The sequence below is a fragment of the Falco cherrug genome, chromosome 9, assembly GCF_023634085.1.
Source record: "Falco cherrug isolate bFalChe1 chromosome 9, bFalChe1.pri, whole genome shotgun sequence".
Classification (NCBI taxonomy): Eukaryota; Metazoa; Chordata; class Aves; order Falconiformes; family Falconidae; genus Falco; species Falco cherrug.
The window spans coordinates 7,826,714-7,842,485 of NC_073705.1; the positions used below are offsets into that span (position 1 = coordinate 7,826,714).

The 15,772-nt window shown below is 43.7% G+C and overlaps 1 protein-coding gene across 9 annotated transcripts in view; it reads right to left on the reverse strand.

Moving 5' to 3' along the window:
• RAPGEF1 (Rap guanine nucleotide exchange factor 1) overlaps nt 1-15,772 on the reverse strand; it is a 92,385-nt gene that overhangs the window by 33,313 nt on the left and 43,300 nt on the right. For all 9 annotated transcript variants that reach the window (XM_055719808.1, XM_055719811.1, XM_055719806.1 and 6 more), the window contains 6 exons: nt 14,438-14,594; nt 9,374-9,462; nt 8,836-8,988; nt 7,248-7,371; nt 5,345-5,528; nt 4,245-4,760 (listed from right to left, as the gene is read on the reverse strand). In XM_055719808.1, coding sequence (XP_055575783.1) covers nt 4,245-4,760; nt 5,345-5,528; nt 7,248-7,371; nt 8,836-8,988; nt 9,374-9,462; nt 14,438-14,594 — 1,223 coding nt within the window. The remainder of the gene's footprint in view (nt 1-4,244; nt 4,761-5,344; nt 5,529-7,247; nt 7,372-8,835; nt 8,989-9,373; nt 9,463-14,437; nt 14,595-15,772) is intronic.

The window sequence follows — 15,772 nt, forward strand, 5'->3', positions numbered from 1 at the left end:
TATCATACAACAGCTTTAGAGGATAAGATCTAAAGAAGGCTTATGAAAGATATTTCTTTCTCTAGCAGCAAAAGTGAACTAAGGATCAAGACTCCTTGAAGAAGTGTAGAGGACAAAAGCTTGAGGGAAAAGACCGTATTTTGAGAGCTCATCAACTGAGTAGGACAGAAGCCAGGACGCCAGGCTTGGCAGTCCTGGTATAAAGCAGCAGACATTGCTAAATTCAGACCAACCCTTTACGTGGAGTTACTTAGAAAAACAGTGCTTCACTTCACATCCAGATCTGAAGAAAACATTCAGGATCAGTAGCTGTGGTTCCTGGGTTCAGACATCTGTATGACACTATGACTGGGGGAAGTGTTGGTGAAAAGGGTATCACATTAGGCACTTGTGTAAAATTAAATTACAGTAACTCAAGGTAGTAAGCCTGAATGCTGTTGAGAGCCTTAACTCAATCTGCAAGGGAATAATGAAGAGCTCTTTTATCTCGGTTCTTTATGAGGCTAATGCATCCCATCGTCATGGCAGCTCCCCTGCCTTGCTTGTTACAACTAGTCCAGGGCAGGTGAGCATGCCTCTGCTTCTACTTTGTCTTCTCTGTTTTTACGTGAAGTGAAAAACAGTTGGGATGGTGAAATACAAACCTGGCTCAGGAGTAGAGACTGCAGAGTGCAAATTAAAATAAGCATCATTAAAATGCTGCCAGTCTTACACAGGAGAGTAAGGGAGCAGGATCACTCCCGAGACTGCTGTTTGCAAAGGGTCTTCTCTCCTTGCTCTCCCTCCAGCCCCTCCCCTCCCTGCCATGGTTTTTAACAAGGCAGAAATTTAAAAAAGCAGATGGGAAATTACATCACCAGCTCAGATCAGGCTGCACGCCCTGCAGCGACTCTGTGCAGAGGGAGGGATGAGGCTGCAACCTCCACGGTGAGCAGCCGGGGTGGAGTGTCACAGTCTCAAGGCAGCACCCCGGGAGAGAAGAGAGGTGTGAGAGAGAAACCTTTCCCACCACATGCCCAGCTTATGTCAGTTCTGAACCCAGACAGAAAATATTTGAAATAAAAACCCCCATAAAATCTCAGACCGAGGCTAGGAACACCTTCCCAGCAATCTGCTTGCAGCGCCTTGCCTGTCATTTCTGAAGGAGCTAAAGCTGCTCAGGGATTTCTAGCACACACTCAGGTCTGCCCACATGGGAGAAGTCACAGGTACCGCTCAGAGCACACCAGCAGCACTGGAGCCAGCTCACCCTGCAGCTGGCACTGCAGCCACCGCTCCTGGGAAACAGCACTCAGCTGCAGGAGAGGAGAGAGCAGCAAGCGACCTCTTGTCAGGAAAACACCCTCGGAGCAGTGGTTATTGTAATCTGCAAGGAATCGCTAGATGATCAGCAATAAGGCACACCTGCAGTACAGGTAAGGCATAGTAGTATCCAACGTGGAGGTCGGAAGGTCCAGCCTGATTCCTGGCACTGCGTCAGCAGGCTGTGTTACAACTGGCTCTGCACAAGAGCAACAGATTCGTGTGCATGGGCAAGAGCCAAAATAATAGAAATTCTCCTGCTATACTGCACGTCAACTCACTGGAGAAGTCAAGGTCAAACAAGCCAGTCTTTGCTGTCACCTCTGGGAGGAGAGCTGTTTTTCAAAGAGCTCGCATTATCCGCTGGCTAAGCCCAGACTGCCCTCAGCGTGGTTCCTGCAGTTAAATACCAGCTGCTTACAGGGCACCAGGCTGCATTTTGTTCCCACTGACAGGGAGGGAATCATGTATAAATGCATTGCCACCAGTTTCCAAGCTGTTTGAGGGAAGGATCTTGTTATTTCTGTGTCTGGGCTCTTCATGGCAGAAGTTGCTCCACGTCTGTCTCTTGTAAAGCTGGAGCACAATGCTGGTGCTCAAGCAGAAATCTGCAGTAATTTGCCCTTAGTACAGTAACATGTACTCTTACAGCACAGTAGAATAACAGTAATTCATGCCAGACTAAAAGGCTTATGACTCTTCTGTTTAAATTATACAGAAGTCAACTCTTGGAGGTCCCTCCGAGCACGGCTCACAGCAATACACATGGTTAACTCAAGCTGGATTTGTTGTGTATTACCGACCAAAATACCATCAAAGTCTCTGCTGCAACATTTCCTGCCAAATACCAAAGGATGACCCACAACAAAGGGACTACAACCAAGTCCCATCTGTGTAAGCTGTAGATCTTTCTAATGAAGTCATGCGTCTTCCTGGATCCTAGGAGTTTGTTGGGGTTGTGGAAGCAGCACCACCTCACCTATGTGATTACACAAGAGTATCTACATGCATCAGCCTCCAGGCAAGAAAAATCCTGGGTGCTCCCTTACAGCCTGAGTAATGTTTTACTGCCCTTTTAATGTTGAAAACAAAAGTAAGATTAACAACCACAGATCTGTTGCGTGATAGACTAGGGAGTAAAGACAATCTAAAACAAGGTCTCAGTGTCACATGAACACAATTTAAAATTCTGTAGCGGTCAGGTATCAGCCCAAATACTACTACAAGCTTTGCAGCAAGGATGCTTTATCAAAACCTCAGAGCTTCTGATAGTGCCAGATGACAATTAACTCTATTCTAACATTAAAGAAAATTCACATGCAGGGCCTTGGTATTGAGGTTAAAAGTGTGCACAGGCAATAATGGAGAAGATAGCTTTTAAAATTGCTTTTAAGTAATTCCTTGACATGTCCTATGATAACAGAAAACAAAGACATGAGGCTTAAAGAGAAAAGCAAAAAGTCCAGGTCTCTTTTTCATTCAAGATTCACCCAGGTGTCTCCCCCTACTAAAGCTGCCTGTGTGTACAGGGGTGCACTTCCCTGAATCCATCCCTGCCTGCACGGTGTAAAATCACTCGGACCCAGCCCTCATTACTAATATGCAGAGCCCACAAGGACCTGATCCTACAGTAGGGAGGTTCTGCAACACATCCCCTCGCAGCTGCTACTACAGGCCACTATTTTGAACAGCACAAGCCATAACAACCGACCTCAGCTATGCCCTGTGCCAGCATTTATTTCTTTTCTGTTGTCTACAAACAAACATCTCAGCTCCTTTTTAGCTGCTTTCAGTAACTTTTAACTGCTTGCTTACCAGAGAGGGACACTGGTCACTTAGGAATAATGGAAAGGCTTTTAGCCAACGCACTTTAAAAAAAAATAAAAAATAGTGACTGTCACAGTACACTACCATAGGAACGGACAGAATACTGACCCTGCCACATGCCACACAGATCTCACTTCCACCTTCTTCTCAGTGAAAAGACTAAAAACTGCAGAAATGAGTCAGAAGGCCAACTCAGCACTTCTGAGTCAGCTCTTCGCTCGGGCTGCCAGCCATACAACGTAACGCTGTTGATCCAGGTCTTGTATCCGCTACCTCCACATACAACATACAACTGCAAAGCAAGCCAGTGCCCAGTAAACTAACATCTGCTGGATCTCACTGTGTAGTCTGCAGCCTTGCTTGACAGATCAGTATGGCTGCTTGTTTGACAAGAGGTTTCACATGTTTTCAGCCATGAATATTAAGGAAATCAGAATAAGGTCGTGAGCTTGAGTCACAGTCAGTACTGGTGTGCCAGGAGTCTGGCTGGGGATAGCGAGCCCTCAATTTAGAGGCCGCTCATTTTAATGATGTGGGAAATACTTAGCCATCCAAAGGAAACGAGATCCCATAGCAAAACAGCAGTACTGGACACTAGGTTAATAGTGTTGTCTTGTACAGCTATGTGGATGACTGTTGCCAAATAACTGCTCTGGCAACACTTGGTTTTGGACAGAAAAGCAGCCCTTTCTTTGAGCTTTTGGAGAGTACCCAACTCTTTTCTGCAGTGGGAAAGCATTCATAAAATGGGGGTGAGGGGAAAGAATGGACATAAAGAGGGAGGATAAACCAGGAAAATCTGCAAGGCAGAGTGCCTCAAAGATGCGCACTTAGGTAAACAAAGAAGTAAAATGATCTCACTATAGTAATGAAGATGACACATGATGCCAGCTCCCCTGGGCCTGGCTCTTTCCTGGCTCCAAGAGTCACTCCCTGCCTGCCAAAGGACTGATGCCTCCCTTCCACATCTTTGACACTGACTGATTTTGACACTTAGCCTCCCATAAACAAGGCCATTACCTTGGGGTCACCATTACTTAGTGGTCACCAGAAGCATGACAGCTGCAAGGAAAGGGAAAGGTGAAAGTAAAACCCAAATATGAGAACTTGCTTACTGTGTTTGTTTTTCTTCTCTGGAAGAGGTGGTGGCTTCTCTGGGTCATTGTTAGAATCTGGAGCATCAAAATCAGCAATGAATTCAACCGGTGCTGAAGAGTTCCCTTGCTGGAAAGGCACAACAGCAGCAAACGGTGTGAAGGGTACTGATGAGACAGACACTGCATTCTGCATGTCATCCTCCGAGATGTTATCGTATTGGGAAGGGTGCCTCTCGTAAGACACCCTGCAGCCTGAGTTATCTGAAGTCTGAGAGGCTGCGCTCCTCCTCTTCTTTTCTGGTAAAGCTGGAGGAGTCTCTGTTGGCTGCGCTGCTCCTGAGGGGCTACAGAATTCCAGTGGAGGAGAGCTGCCCTGCGGGAGCTGGAAAGCATGTCCGTGGAAAGGGGAGCCAGACTCACCCAAGGACTCTGGCAATGGGCTTAGGATACCTGGCACCTGCTGAGGTATCTGATCAGCGTTGGAGAGGTCCTGCTGCAGGAATTCATAGTCTGGATCATAGTGATCCGATTGATCTAGTTAAACAGAGGGGACAGGAGAATGATGCATTAGTTTCTCTCTTTTACTCTTTAGCCCTTCTCAATTCTGTTCCTCCCATTCCATCAGTTAATTAATCAGTTCATATAATCAGAGCAGTGCTTCCTTGCAGCAGGGTCCGTCTTGCTACACCTTCTGTAATGTCCAGTCTTAATAAAACTCTTATCATTATTTCTTTACACTAGCAAACAAATGAAAAAAATTCAACAGGTAGATCATTGTAGAGATTATTTATGTTTCACATTTATACTTTTCTTTCCTAGTATGTAGAAACAACATTGCTTTATACTACCAGGACCAACATTTCTGCAGACAAGGCTGAAATCAACAAAACAATCCACTTGAGAGCTGAATTGAGTTTGAACACCACCATCCACAGCTAGGGAAATACATTCCCCTGGGCTTTTTTCTGACAGAATACAACTCTGCACAGAACTGCCTGCAGCAACTACAGGATGACAGTTGCAAGTGCCATCCATTTACTTCTGCATCACAGCTACAGCAGCTCCCAAATTAGAGCAAAGGGGGCTCCGCCAGCGGCCCTGGAGAGCCCCCCACTTACCTAACGTTTCACAGCTTGTGTTGCGGGAGCACTGACCACTGTCACGGTCCAGAGAAGACAACTGCTCATCAGACTTGCTGAGTTTGCCAATGCTACTGCATGGCGAGAGGCGAGGAGATTCCCCCCCATAGGAGTGGCTTCCACCTGACAACCTTCTCTGGGCATAGCAGTCAACATCAAAATCCTTAGGCACAAAAAAAAAAAAAAAAAAAAAAAAAAAAAAAAAAATCAAATCACCATCACTCTTGGCAGCTTGCCAGCAAGCAAGATGCAGCTCACAGCCTCACAGCTGTGTAAAAAGAACCAGGAGGGGAGAGGACCAGTGCTGCTAGCCCTCTCTACTTAGATAAGCTCATCAGGACCACAGAAAACCTCTGATTTGGTAAACAGCCCATGCCAGGGGAGCTCTATGTGCTCTTGCTTCAAGGCAGGGTGTGCTGTGACCCATGCTGGACTTCACAGAAGCTGAGAAGACGACCAAGTTCTTCACCATGATACACGTCTGACGACTGCTTGTCAAGACGCTGATACTAGGTAACCAGACTGTGAGATTTCTCATTAAACAGCTGTTTATTGAGATCTATTAAATCTCAATAAATTTCTATTAAATTTAATAGAATAATAATAATTCAATATATTATATAACTATATAAATAATTTAATAAATTTCTATTCAATTTCCATTTTTAATAAAAATCTAAATAAATCTCAATGTTTATTAAAATTTGTTTATTGCTTTAGCAAATACCTGGTTGGCTTAGGTGCATGCAAAGGGAAAATGATATATTTACTATAATACTATATAAAACTATAGTGAGATACAGTTTTCTGTGCCTATAACTGCATTTCTGCACCGTTTTTTAGGGGGCAATGCTGGTGGAGGGCTGCAAGACACAACAAGCAGATGATTTCATTACTCTTCCAGCAAAAAGACGTTTAAAGGTTTCATGAGCTTGTTTTCCAGAAAGCCTGTGACGTGCCAGTCTCAAAGCTCACAGCTTCACCAGTTCAAAGCTGGCCAGGAGCTATTCAGCAAAGTGTATCCATCAACAAATATCAATTTAAGAACGCAAGCTCATCAACCTGTGAGTGACCCCCTCAAGTGTTCCCACTCCCTAAACAACCCAAGTGTGATTGTACTAGTAACTGAAGAACTGCCACAGCTCTATCTGGGTCAGCCAAATGACTGCAGAGGCTCCCTAAGCCAGAGCTGAGGTTTTGGGGATGAGGACAAGATTTGATTTTGATGCAGTTTAACATGATTCAGGACCTCACTGCTGAGTTAGTAAAGCTCCTGAATGTGTAAAGCAAACCCAGCCATTTACAACCTCACAAACCCCAGACTAGCACAAGTGATGGAATACGATTACCGCACACAGTCCCGAGTTTTCCATTTTTCTACCAGAAAATTTCCAGATTTCCCCAAAGCACCAGCGGTGGTCACAGCAATTGCTCAAACTACTGTTTGGGTTAAAAGATGTTTTAAATTGTGACTGGATGAAGAGAGACTTCGGATCTCAACATGCCACGTGCTCCCTTGGTCTGTAAGTAAAGCTTGGTGAGATCCCTCGGTAAGCTCGGCCAGCCACTCCGTACCCTCATCTATTCCACACAACAACACACAACCGCTCACATCGTCACACTCTGCTATAGCTTGAGGCAACAAAGTTTATAGCAATTTGCTAATTAAATCCACTGTAAAAAAAATTAAGCTGTTCGCATTATTTATTATACTGATGTTCCTGGCACTAAAACTCATGCTCCAGAGCTCTCCTGTAGCAGGCTGTTTGGGACGAGCAGAGGCGTGCAGGCAACCGTGTGGCTGCAGGTCACGGCACTTCTCTGAGCTTGTGCTACAGTGCACAGCACGGTTCCCTTGCCTTTCAAAAGGGGTTACACCAACCTGTCTGTTGATTCCAACAGGTAAACTGGACCCACTGGTGGCTCGACTCATGGGGGCCACAACTGCCACTCTGGTTGGGGAAGGCGCCGACTGCCGTTTTTTAGGGGGCAATGCTGGTGGAGGGCTGCAAGACACAACAAGCATTGATGCTTTCATTACTCTCCCAGCAAAAAGACTTGTAAAGGTTTCATGAGCTTGTTTTCCAGAAAGCCTGTGATGTGCCAGGCTCAAAGCTCACAGGTTCACCAGTCCAAAGCTGGTCAGGAGCTATTCAGCAAAGTGTATCCACTAACAAATATCAATTTAAGAATGCTCTCACAGGTAAGGTCCCGTTCAATGATTTATTTTTTAAGGTTGCAAAAGAGTTGGTATTTTTCAAACAAAAACAATTGCCGTTTTAAAATTATTTTTAATGGCGCTAATTAGCACAATAATTAATTCTTAATAAAAGTGGTGAAAATTCCAAATAAATATTTTGGCTGACTCAAATACTGTTTCCATACACAGAAGTCTCTCCTCCTCAAACTTTCCAGGTCTGAAAAATGTTTAAAGCTTCAAAACTGTACAGGACAGGAAAATTCTTCTTCTGCCCTTTCACTCTCCTGCTGAACTTCAGGGAACAAGACGGTCAGTGGTGCACTCACCACGTATACTGTGAGGGCCCATGCTTCGGCATGAATCTGTTTCAGATACACACATTGCAGTAACTAGTGAGATTTTAACCACTGTACTTTTAGTTCTTCCTTCTAATGACACGTAATTCTGGTAACCGTCAAGCTCGCCAGGTTCCCAAGAGCACACATATTCTGCCCCTGCAACATACCAGGAAATTCTTATACAACCCATGAGAATTTGTAAAATACACAGAAATGTGATTCTTTTTGCCAGCCACAGCCCTTGATGCTGCGTTTTCGAATTAGCACGACATGTATTTTTCACACCATCTATTAGCAACAGTAGTAGAGAAAAAACCCCATCATAAACACAGACCAAAAACCTGCAAACTGGGGGTTTTCTCGTCCTTCTCAAAATAGAACATAGAAACTTTCATGTGGTTACTCATAGAATAAGGTAAGAACAACCAGGCAAAAGATTTTGTTCATGCACTATTGGCTCCTTTCACTCTTAAGCTGATAAGCAATGCAGAACAACCTGGATGTGCAGGACAGACTGATAACTGCCAGCTGAGGTTAACAGAGTATTTCCCATGGGACACACCACCACAGGACACTGTTGCACAGTGTGGTATTCACATAGTTTTAAATAACGTTCTTAAGCATTTATGTGATGCCTCTCATGCATGGACCTCAGGGCCATGGCACTATCCTAACACAAAAAGAAGGAAAGGAAAACACAGATAATGAAGTTTATTGCTCAAAACAACACAGAGAGAACACAGAGTCATAAAAAACACAGAGAGAACACAGAGTCATAAAAGAGAGTTCAGGAGCAGGGAAGAATTACTCTGGAGGACTGAAAATTTGTGGCATCACTCACCCTCCTGGTGAGCTCTCTTGTGCACGTTTTGCAAGATTGTTTAAAAAACAAGAAGTCGGTAAGAGCCACTGGTATTCTTGGCCACTATTACCTGTTTTCTGCCACACGAATGCTAGGCAGAGGGGGTTTAGGAGGTGCAACTTCTTCATCCATGGAGTCAGTCAGTAGCTCGTTGGACTGAGTCATATTAGTTGTTTTGTTGAGGATCTCCATTTCTCGGTCTGTAAGGGGAAGTTCTGATGGGCTGCAACAAGCAGAATATGGATTGTAGATGATAAAACTCAGTTGGAATGCAGCATGCTGACAGATTAATACATATTTTAAATCATAGGCAATATCAGAAGCACCTACGGCAGAAGGCAGAATTTGCATCTGCAGGTGGAATTCCATGTATATGCAGAATACAATGGGCATGTGTCACGCAATGTTTCATTGCCAGATTTTGGTATCTTCCCTATCACAGCATATTCTCTTTAAATGCTCCCACTGTAATGGATGAGGCTACATAAAGAACACTATGTTACCCTCTGTGAAGAATAACTGAATGCTTTAATTCAACTACCAGTAGCCAGCAATTATCCCTTCTATATTAGTCCTGCACACAGAAGAAATCCTTGTCAGTGACCCACCTGTCAGATTTACATGCTGGTAAACTGGGTTTAACTGGGCTTGTGGGAGAGGGATGCTCCTGCTTTTCAATTGTGAGTCTGACCAGCTCCTGATGGATGGAGAGGAGAAGAGAAAAAGATCAGTCATTATTTGCTGAATGCTGCACTCAAACATCCTAGGACAGAAAGGGATGCTACTGCATAAACTCTTGGTTACCCAGGTTATGGATTAACCATGGCACAGACACAGAGAGCTGAGCTGTGTGTAAGGCTGGTACAAATGATGCAGCACTGCTTCTAAGGAGCAGCCTGCACCCAGCAGTAGTTTAGCCATATCTGAATTAAGTTCATAAACCCTGGCCCTACGGGGATTCTGCACAAACCCACATATGTGCCTTTTTGCACATATGCTTCCTCTTTCCTCTATTGTCACAGATGCGTTGCAGTCCCCACAACACCCCAGATAATAGCAAATTGACTTCACATACATAAATACAAGTACTGAGAAGTCTCACACAGTGGAGTACTTCACCTGGCCAGGCAAAAAAAAATTATTATTGCTTTATATTTTATAAACAAGTATGTATTTGTTTCAAAAAGCAAGTTTTCTGTAAGACGCCCAACAACAAATTAAATAGTGAACACCTTTATTAAAAGGCCTGCTTCCCCTGAAGCCATCTTTTAACATGTTAGCAACTGAAGGCTTAATCATTCAAGGAACTGCTGTAGTGTATCTGTTATAGGCAGATAAGGCTCTGGATAAAGAGATAAGGGCATGATAATCCTGAACTACAAGTCTGCCAGCAGTCAAAACAACAATCATTCACACCAGAAAGATGAAGAGAACATTTTATGGATGTCTGAGGCCGACAAATAGATCTACTGCTCCCAGATACAAACACATGCCCTCTTTCAAGCAAGATGGAAAACTGGCAGTGCTTCCTGACAGTATTGGTTTCCCAGCATATGCAAGGCAAACTATACGGGATCAATTTTGAATTTTTTTTTTAAAGCAGTCTGAAGTAGTGTCATCACTCTGGTATCATTTTCATGTCCATGTCTGTTGAGTGTGGAAACAACTGTCATTGCTCTCTCAATGCAGTAACCGCAACTAGAATGTCGTCATCATCATCCTTCCAAGGAAAGGAAATATTCTAGTTCTCATGTTTTTATATAAGGGTCTATTTAAAGCTGAATGTCCCTGGGTCAACACACGCACAGCAAGAGGAATAAAGTACCGCACTGGACATGCAAAGGATGGCAAACAGTCCAAAAGTCACAGCTCATTTTGGTTTTGATGTTCTACTTACATTCCTGGTGTGAGCTTGTGCTCAAAAATAATGTGCACCATTGTCAATCAAAAACCTGACAAAGAACTCAGCTTTCCAGAAGCTGTCCTGGAAAAACCCACATGTGGGGAAGGAAGAGAGAGCACAAACAGGGCACACACAGCTGTCTGTGTGGGCTAACACTGTGAAGATGTTCCTGTCCGGGACAGACCAGAGCCCTGCTGAGGAACAGCGCGTTCTGAGAGAAGTGCCCTGATGAGAAAAGCACAGCACCAAGCTGACCATAGCCGACCAGCCTGGCCAGCTCCCACCTCCTAGGAGGGAAACATCCCCCAACAGGAAATACTCTGCAACAAGGAGCAACAGACCACAAGGCTTCTTAACAGCTCCATTGTGGTCATGTACCTTACACAGTAAAAGTAAAATAATTAAGGGCTGTCAATCACAGAAGAACTAAGGTGTTAACACAGACTCTGATCTCGGACTTCTCTGCTGAGTGTCCAAAGTTATGCAACAGAAACTATTTTTAAAAAAAGTACTTTCCTCTGTCTCATCCTCTCTTTCAGGATGAATGGTATTTAATTAAAAATTTGCTATTCCTTTTATACTTTAGAAATACCCCTCTGAAGTTCACAGAACATCACAGCAAAAACCATAGGGCTTGGGAGCCTATAAACCCCAAACAAGGCTTTTCTGTAAATCAGATGATTTGGAAATTACAGTGACACCGTTTGACTCTTCTGGCTGCAGCTGGCAGCATGCTCCGAGTTACCATCAGGATTGAGTGATGACACAACAGACTGTCACCTTCCTGCCCTCTGGACAAACTTCCACCGCTGAAGAGGTGAACTTTAATGGACTCCGTGTTGGACCCTGTGGGGCTATCAGGTACTTGCCAGCAAGAACAGTGACTCCACACAATGTGTAAGAGACTAACAAGGGAAATAAAACGTATGGGCATTCACACCAAAAGCCAAATACTTCTTAAACATCTACCTGAAAGGGCTATGGCAGGGATAAAGTAACATCTCCCTTTCCTCACCTTTCTTCACCACATTTAACACCTTAAACCAAACCAAGCCAGTGCTGCAGACTGCGGTGGTGGCCGCTGCGCTGCAGCAGCACTGACAAACCCCTGACACCCCAAAGTGCTCATTTTCCTGTTTGCCCGTCATGATGGACACCTGCTTGTCCCCCATATGGGAGTTTAGGTTACAGCAGGGGAGAAACCCAATCACTAAACCCAAAAACTAACCTCAGAATGATTCCAACCATTATGGCTGTGAAGAAAATCCCAGAGCACCACTTACCAGAGCCACCAAGACAACGTACGATTGCCAATACATGAGAGGATCACTTTTTCCTGTAAACTCTGACAAGTATCACCAGATTCCCTGAACCCTGCCTTTTTCTCCTCTCTACTAATCCCAGAATGAGAACTAGCATTTGAAAATCAAGCCAAGATCGCTAGTGTACACGCAGAGGCAATCAGCACGCAACCGAGCCAGATGCACATTATGCTATTTCTTATCAGCAAGTAAAGAGATTCCTGCAGCAGTAATTAGAGACAATTAAAGCCTCTCTACAAACTTATGCTACTTCAGCAAGCTGGAAATTCCAAAATGAGATGGATTTTTAAGAAGTTACATAATCAAAATAAGGATTTTTTTTTTCTCTTTTTATATATGCCTAGCAAGGCACTCAAACTTGAGATCAAAACAGCAAGTTAACACAGGCGAACAAGTGTCTCCTTTATGCTCAATTCTGAAAATAAAGGGGGAAGCAAGCACTGAAATGTGGAAGTGGATCTCGTGTGACCTGCCAGAAAAACAAAATAGGCTCTCCACAGCAGAGAAGTGTCCAACTTCTCAGTTCTGCTTCCAGATCTGAAAGATGGCTTTGCCCTTCTAAAATAGACCTTGTTCCTCACTATGCAGCAGAAGATGAATGCACGCCGCTTCCAAACGCCGACCTGTTGATGGGCAGCCCCATTTGCATCCCCCTAGCCAGCCATACATCTGCTCTAACCGTGCTCCGAGCTGACCAGACGAGCTAGCTCCAACTGCAGACCAAAATAACTTTTAGTCTAACAACAGAGACCGATATAGCCACGCCGCTCAGCAGGGCTTAACAGCTCTGGCTCAGCACTGTACGGACACGTCTGCATCCCTCCTGGGCCAGGCTGGCCCGCCACGCGGGCAGAGCCAGCAGCCACGATTTTCCACCCATCCACACAGGCACGCTGCTTTGGCTGGAAGGCAACGGGTAGAGCGGGTTTAAATCCGGCTTGAAGTGAAAGGACAGTGGGTGTCCATGTCTCATGCAATGAGGCTACACAACTCTATCCTGGATGCGGGGATAGCCCGTCTCCTCAGGGGATGGTGCAGATTCATTAAGTGATAACAGAGTGAATGGTCTCACTATCTGCTGCGCTATTCCAGCTCAGATACCACAGCACAGACTTTCACATACTGCAAATTGCTGCTGAATTCCAACAGTAACAGCAGCTGATTCTTTAGGCTAAACTCTTTTCCTCTATCCTGCTGTGCAAATTTAAGACCAGCTTTACTTTTAAAATCTGGAGCTTAATGTTAAAGGGCATATTGTGCAAAATAATCCTGGAAAATCTGCCTTCTTTAGGTGTTGGGAATGTTTTGTTTCAAAGCTATTTGTTTAAAGGGCTTGGTAAGTAATAGTAGATTGTAATATCTGTATTTGAGTAACATTAAAGAGATATTCAGAGCATGCAAACACCACACCAAGACTCCTGAAAACAGGACAGCCAAAGCTTGGGAGACCCCCTTCATTTCTGCATTCTGCTCCAGTTCATAAAAACTAAGGTGAGTCTGAGTGCAGCGAAAGATGCCCGTGCTTGATGCACTAATCCCGGTGAACACCTGCTGCAGTTCTTAAAACTGCACCCCAACTTCCCTTCTGAACTTGATCTAAACATTCCCCTTTAGATTATGCCCTGCTGTTGATTTCTCTACAGTTTTCAAAATAAGATTCCCAGGAAATATGACGGTCTCTCCACGGGTGCCCTAAGCTCCAGTCAAGCAAAGCTCTAAGCGCAGTGCTGGGCCAGCTGAATGAGCAGCCTCCATGGCCATCAGCCCAGAGATGAGCCTGGGAAACAGAAATAATGGTACCAAAAAGCTTACCGGGAGGTAGAAGGAAAGCCAACAGCTTTCCCTGGGTGGGGCAGGGAGGGAATGCTATAAGCAGGTCTCACAAAGGATACAAAGGTTTCTGTTAAACGATTCCATTAGTTATGTAAAATTAATCTCCAGAAAACTGAGCTTAGCTCATCACCTGTTCCACACCCTAATCCAACTGCTGCGAGCGGTGATGTATCACTGATGAACCTCTTGAAATTTATGTTAAAAGATGGAGCTGGAGTCTTTGATTCTCTGTGGGTATTGACAGGCAGCATTTCCATTATATCTTGCCTAGACAAAAATATGCAAACTCTTGTCTTATAATCTGCATGGGAGACTGGGAATGACTTGCTGAAAATTTAATACGATGCTGAATAAAGTTTTATTGCTTCTTCCAATTCTTCCAAACGCCAGGGTGAGCATTTCAGAAGTACAGAGTAATAGCCGAACCATTTGTGCTAGTCTTTCTTTAACCAGCACTCCAAGCAGTATCATTTCACTTACGGAGCAGTTGATTTAAGTAGTTTACTGAAGGCAAGAACAGGATTCTTATATTTTAACTGCACTTAAAAACCTCTTTCAACTACATCTCTTCTAAAATACGTTATTATGTACTTTACAGTATTTGTCTGATGTACCTTGACTCCATCCAGAACAGCTTTTATGACACCCTTCACTGTTGTCACCATCTCCTTGTCTTCTGAATTCACACCTTCCAGCATCACTTGATCAGACCAGCGAATCAGGTTGGCCAGACTCTGGTACACACGGCTATAGCAGGACGAGATGGCAGAACTGGATGGCAGGAGACGAGACAGTCGAGAAAAAAGAACAAAATGAAATTATGTTATCAAATGTTATGAGAGTGCTTGATTTGAAGTCCATTTCACATTGTTCTCCTTTTCTCTCTGACATTCAGAACTTGTGTTTAGCAGGTGACAAAGCCCGGGTTTCTCCTCTGCCGCAGTTGCTCTCCCATTCTCCAGCACCAAATGGGCCAACAGTATGATGGTACAAAAAAAATCAACAGTTCTTTCTCAGTTAACATAATGGATTATCTGGGCTGCAGGTTAACACCGCAACGCTAGAAAGAATGTGTTTTCCATTCTAATTTACAGTTCCATCCTATGCCTTGACTTCAAAAGTAAATGTTTAAGTCTTGTATTGAAGTTTATGTTACATTATTTCAGTATTATCTATGCTTTTCTTCTTCCTTATTAACTCACCCCAAAAATGTCTTGGATAATTGAGAGCTGACTGTGTTCGTTCCTTTACAAATCATTGCCTCACTGTTTATAATGCCTGAAAACACATAATTAAAACCTCCTTCTTTATAGAAATTGAACTGAATGAATTTCAGGTTTGGAAGAGGAAGGGTGTTGCTTTGTTTTGTTTTTAATGAGAAACAGAATTGAAGCTATTGTTCTGACGGGGAAAAAAAATTTTTTGGAAAGATGACAACTCTAAATAAAAGTTAACTGTAACAACAATGCTCACAGGCATTTTCCTGGCCATTCTGAAAACACTTACTTCATTACTAAACAAGGTGTGTTAACAGTACTGCTGATGGCAACGCTTCAACGATTCTTTGTACAGTTAAATCAATTTCAAACTGCATCAAAACCATAAACAGAAAAGAAAAGGTGTAATCTTGCAATCATTACTGATACAAGTGTTCCAAACCTTCCCGTTTCTCTTTGGTATCCATTTTACACTGGCTTAACTCCAGTAATTTCATTATCTGTGAGAAGAAAATCAAGCCCACAAGCTTCAATGAGGTTATTTAGGTGAATGACCTTTGCAGGACTGGGGAAAAAACTATTGTCAAGTTACAACCGGGGGAAACAAACAGCGGCAAGTACTTTTTTGTTTGGTTGTTGTGGGTTTTTTTTAAAGCATGCTGCTTGCCATTTGTTCTAATTTCAAATGAAATTAGCTTGGTAGGAGATATTTCCTAAATAGGGCCCTCCCCC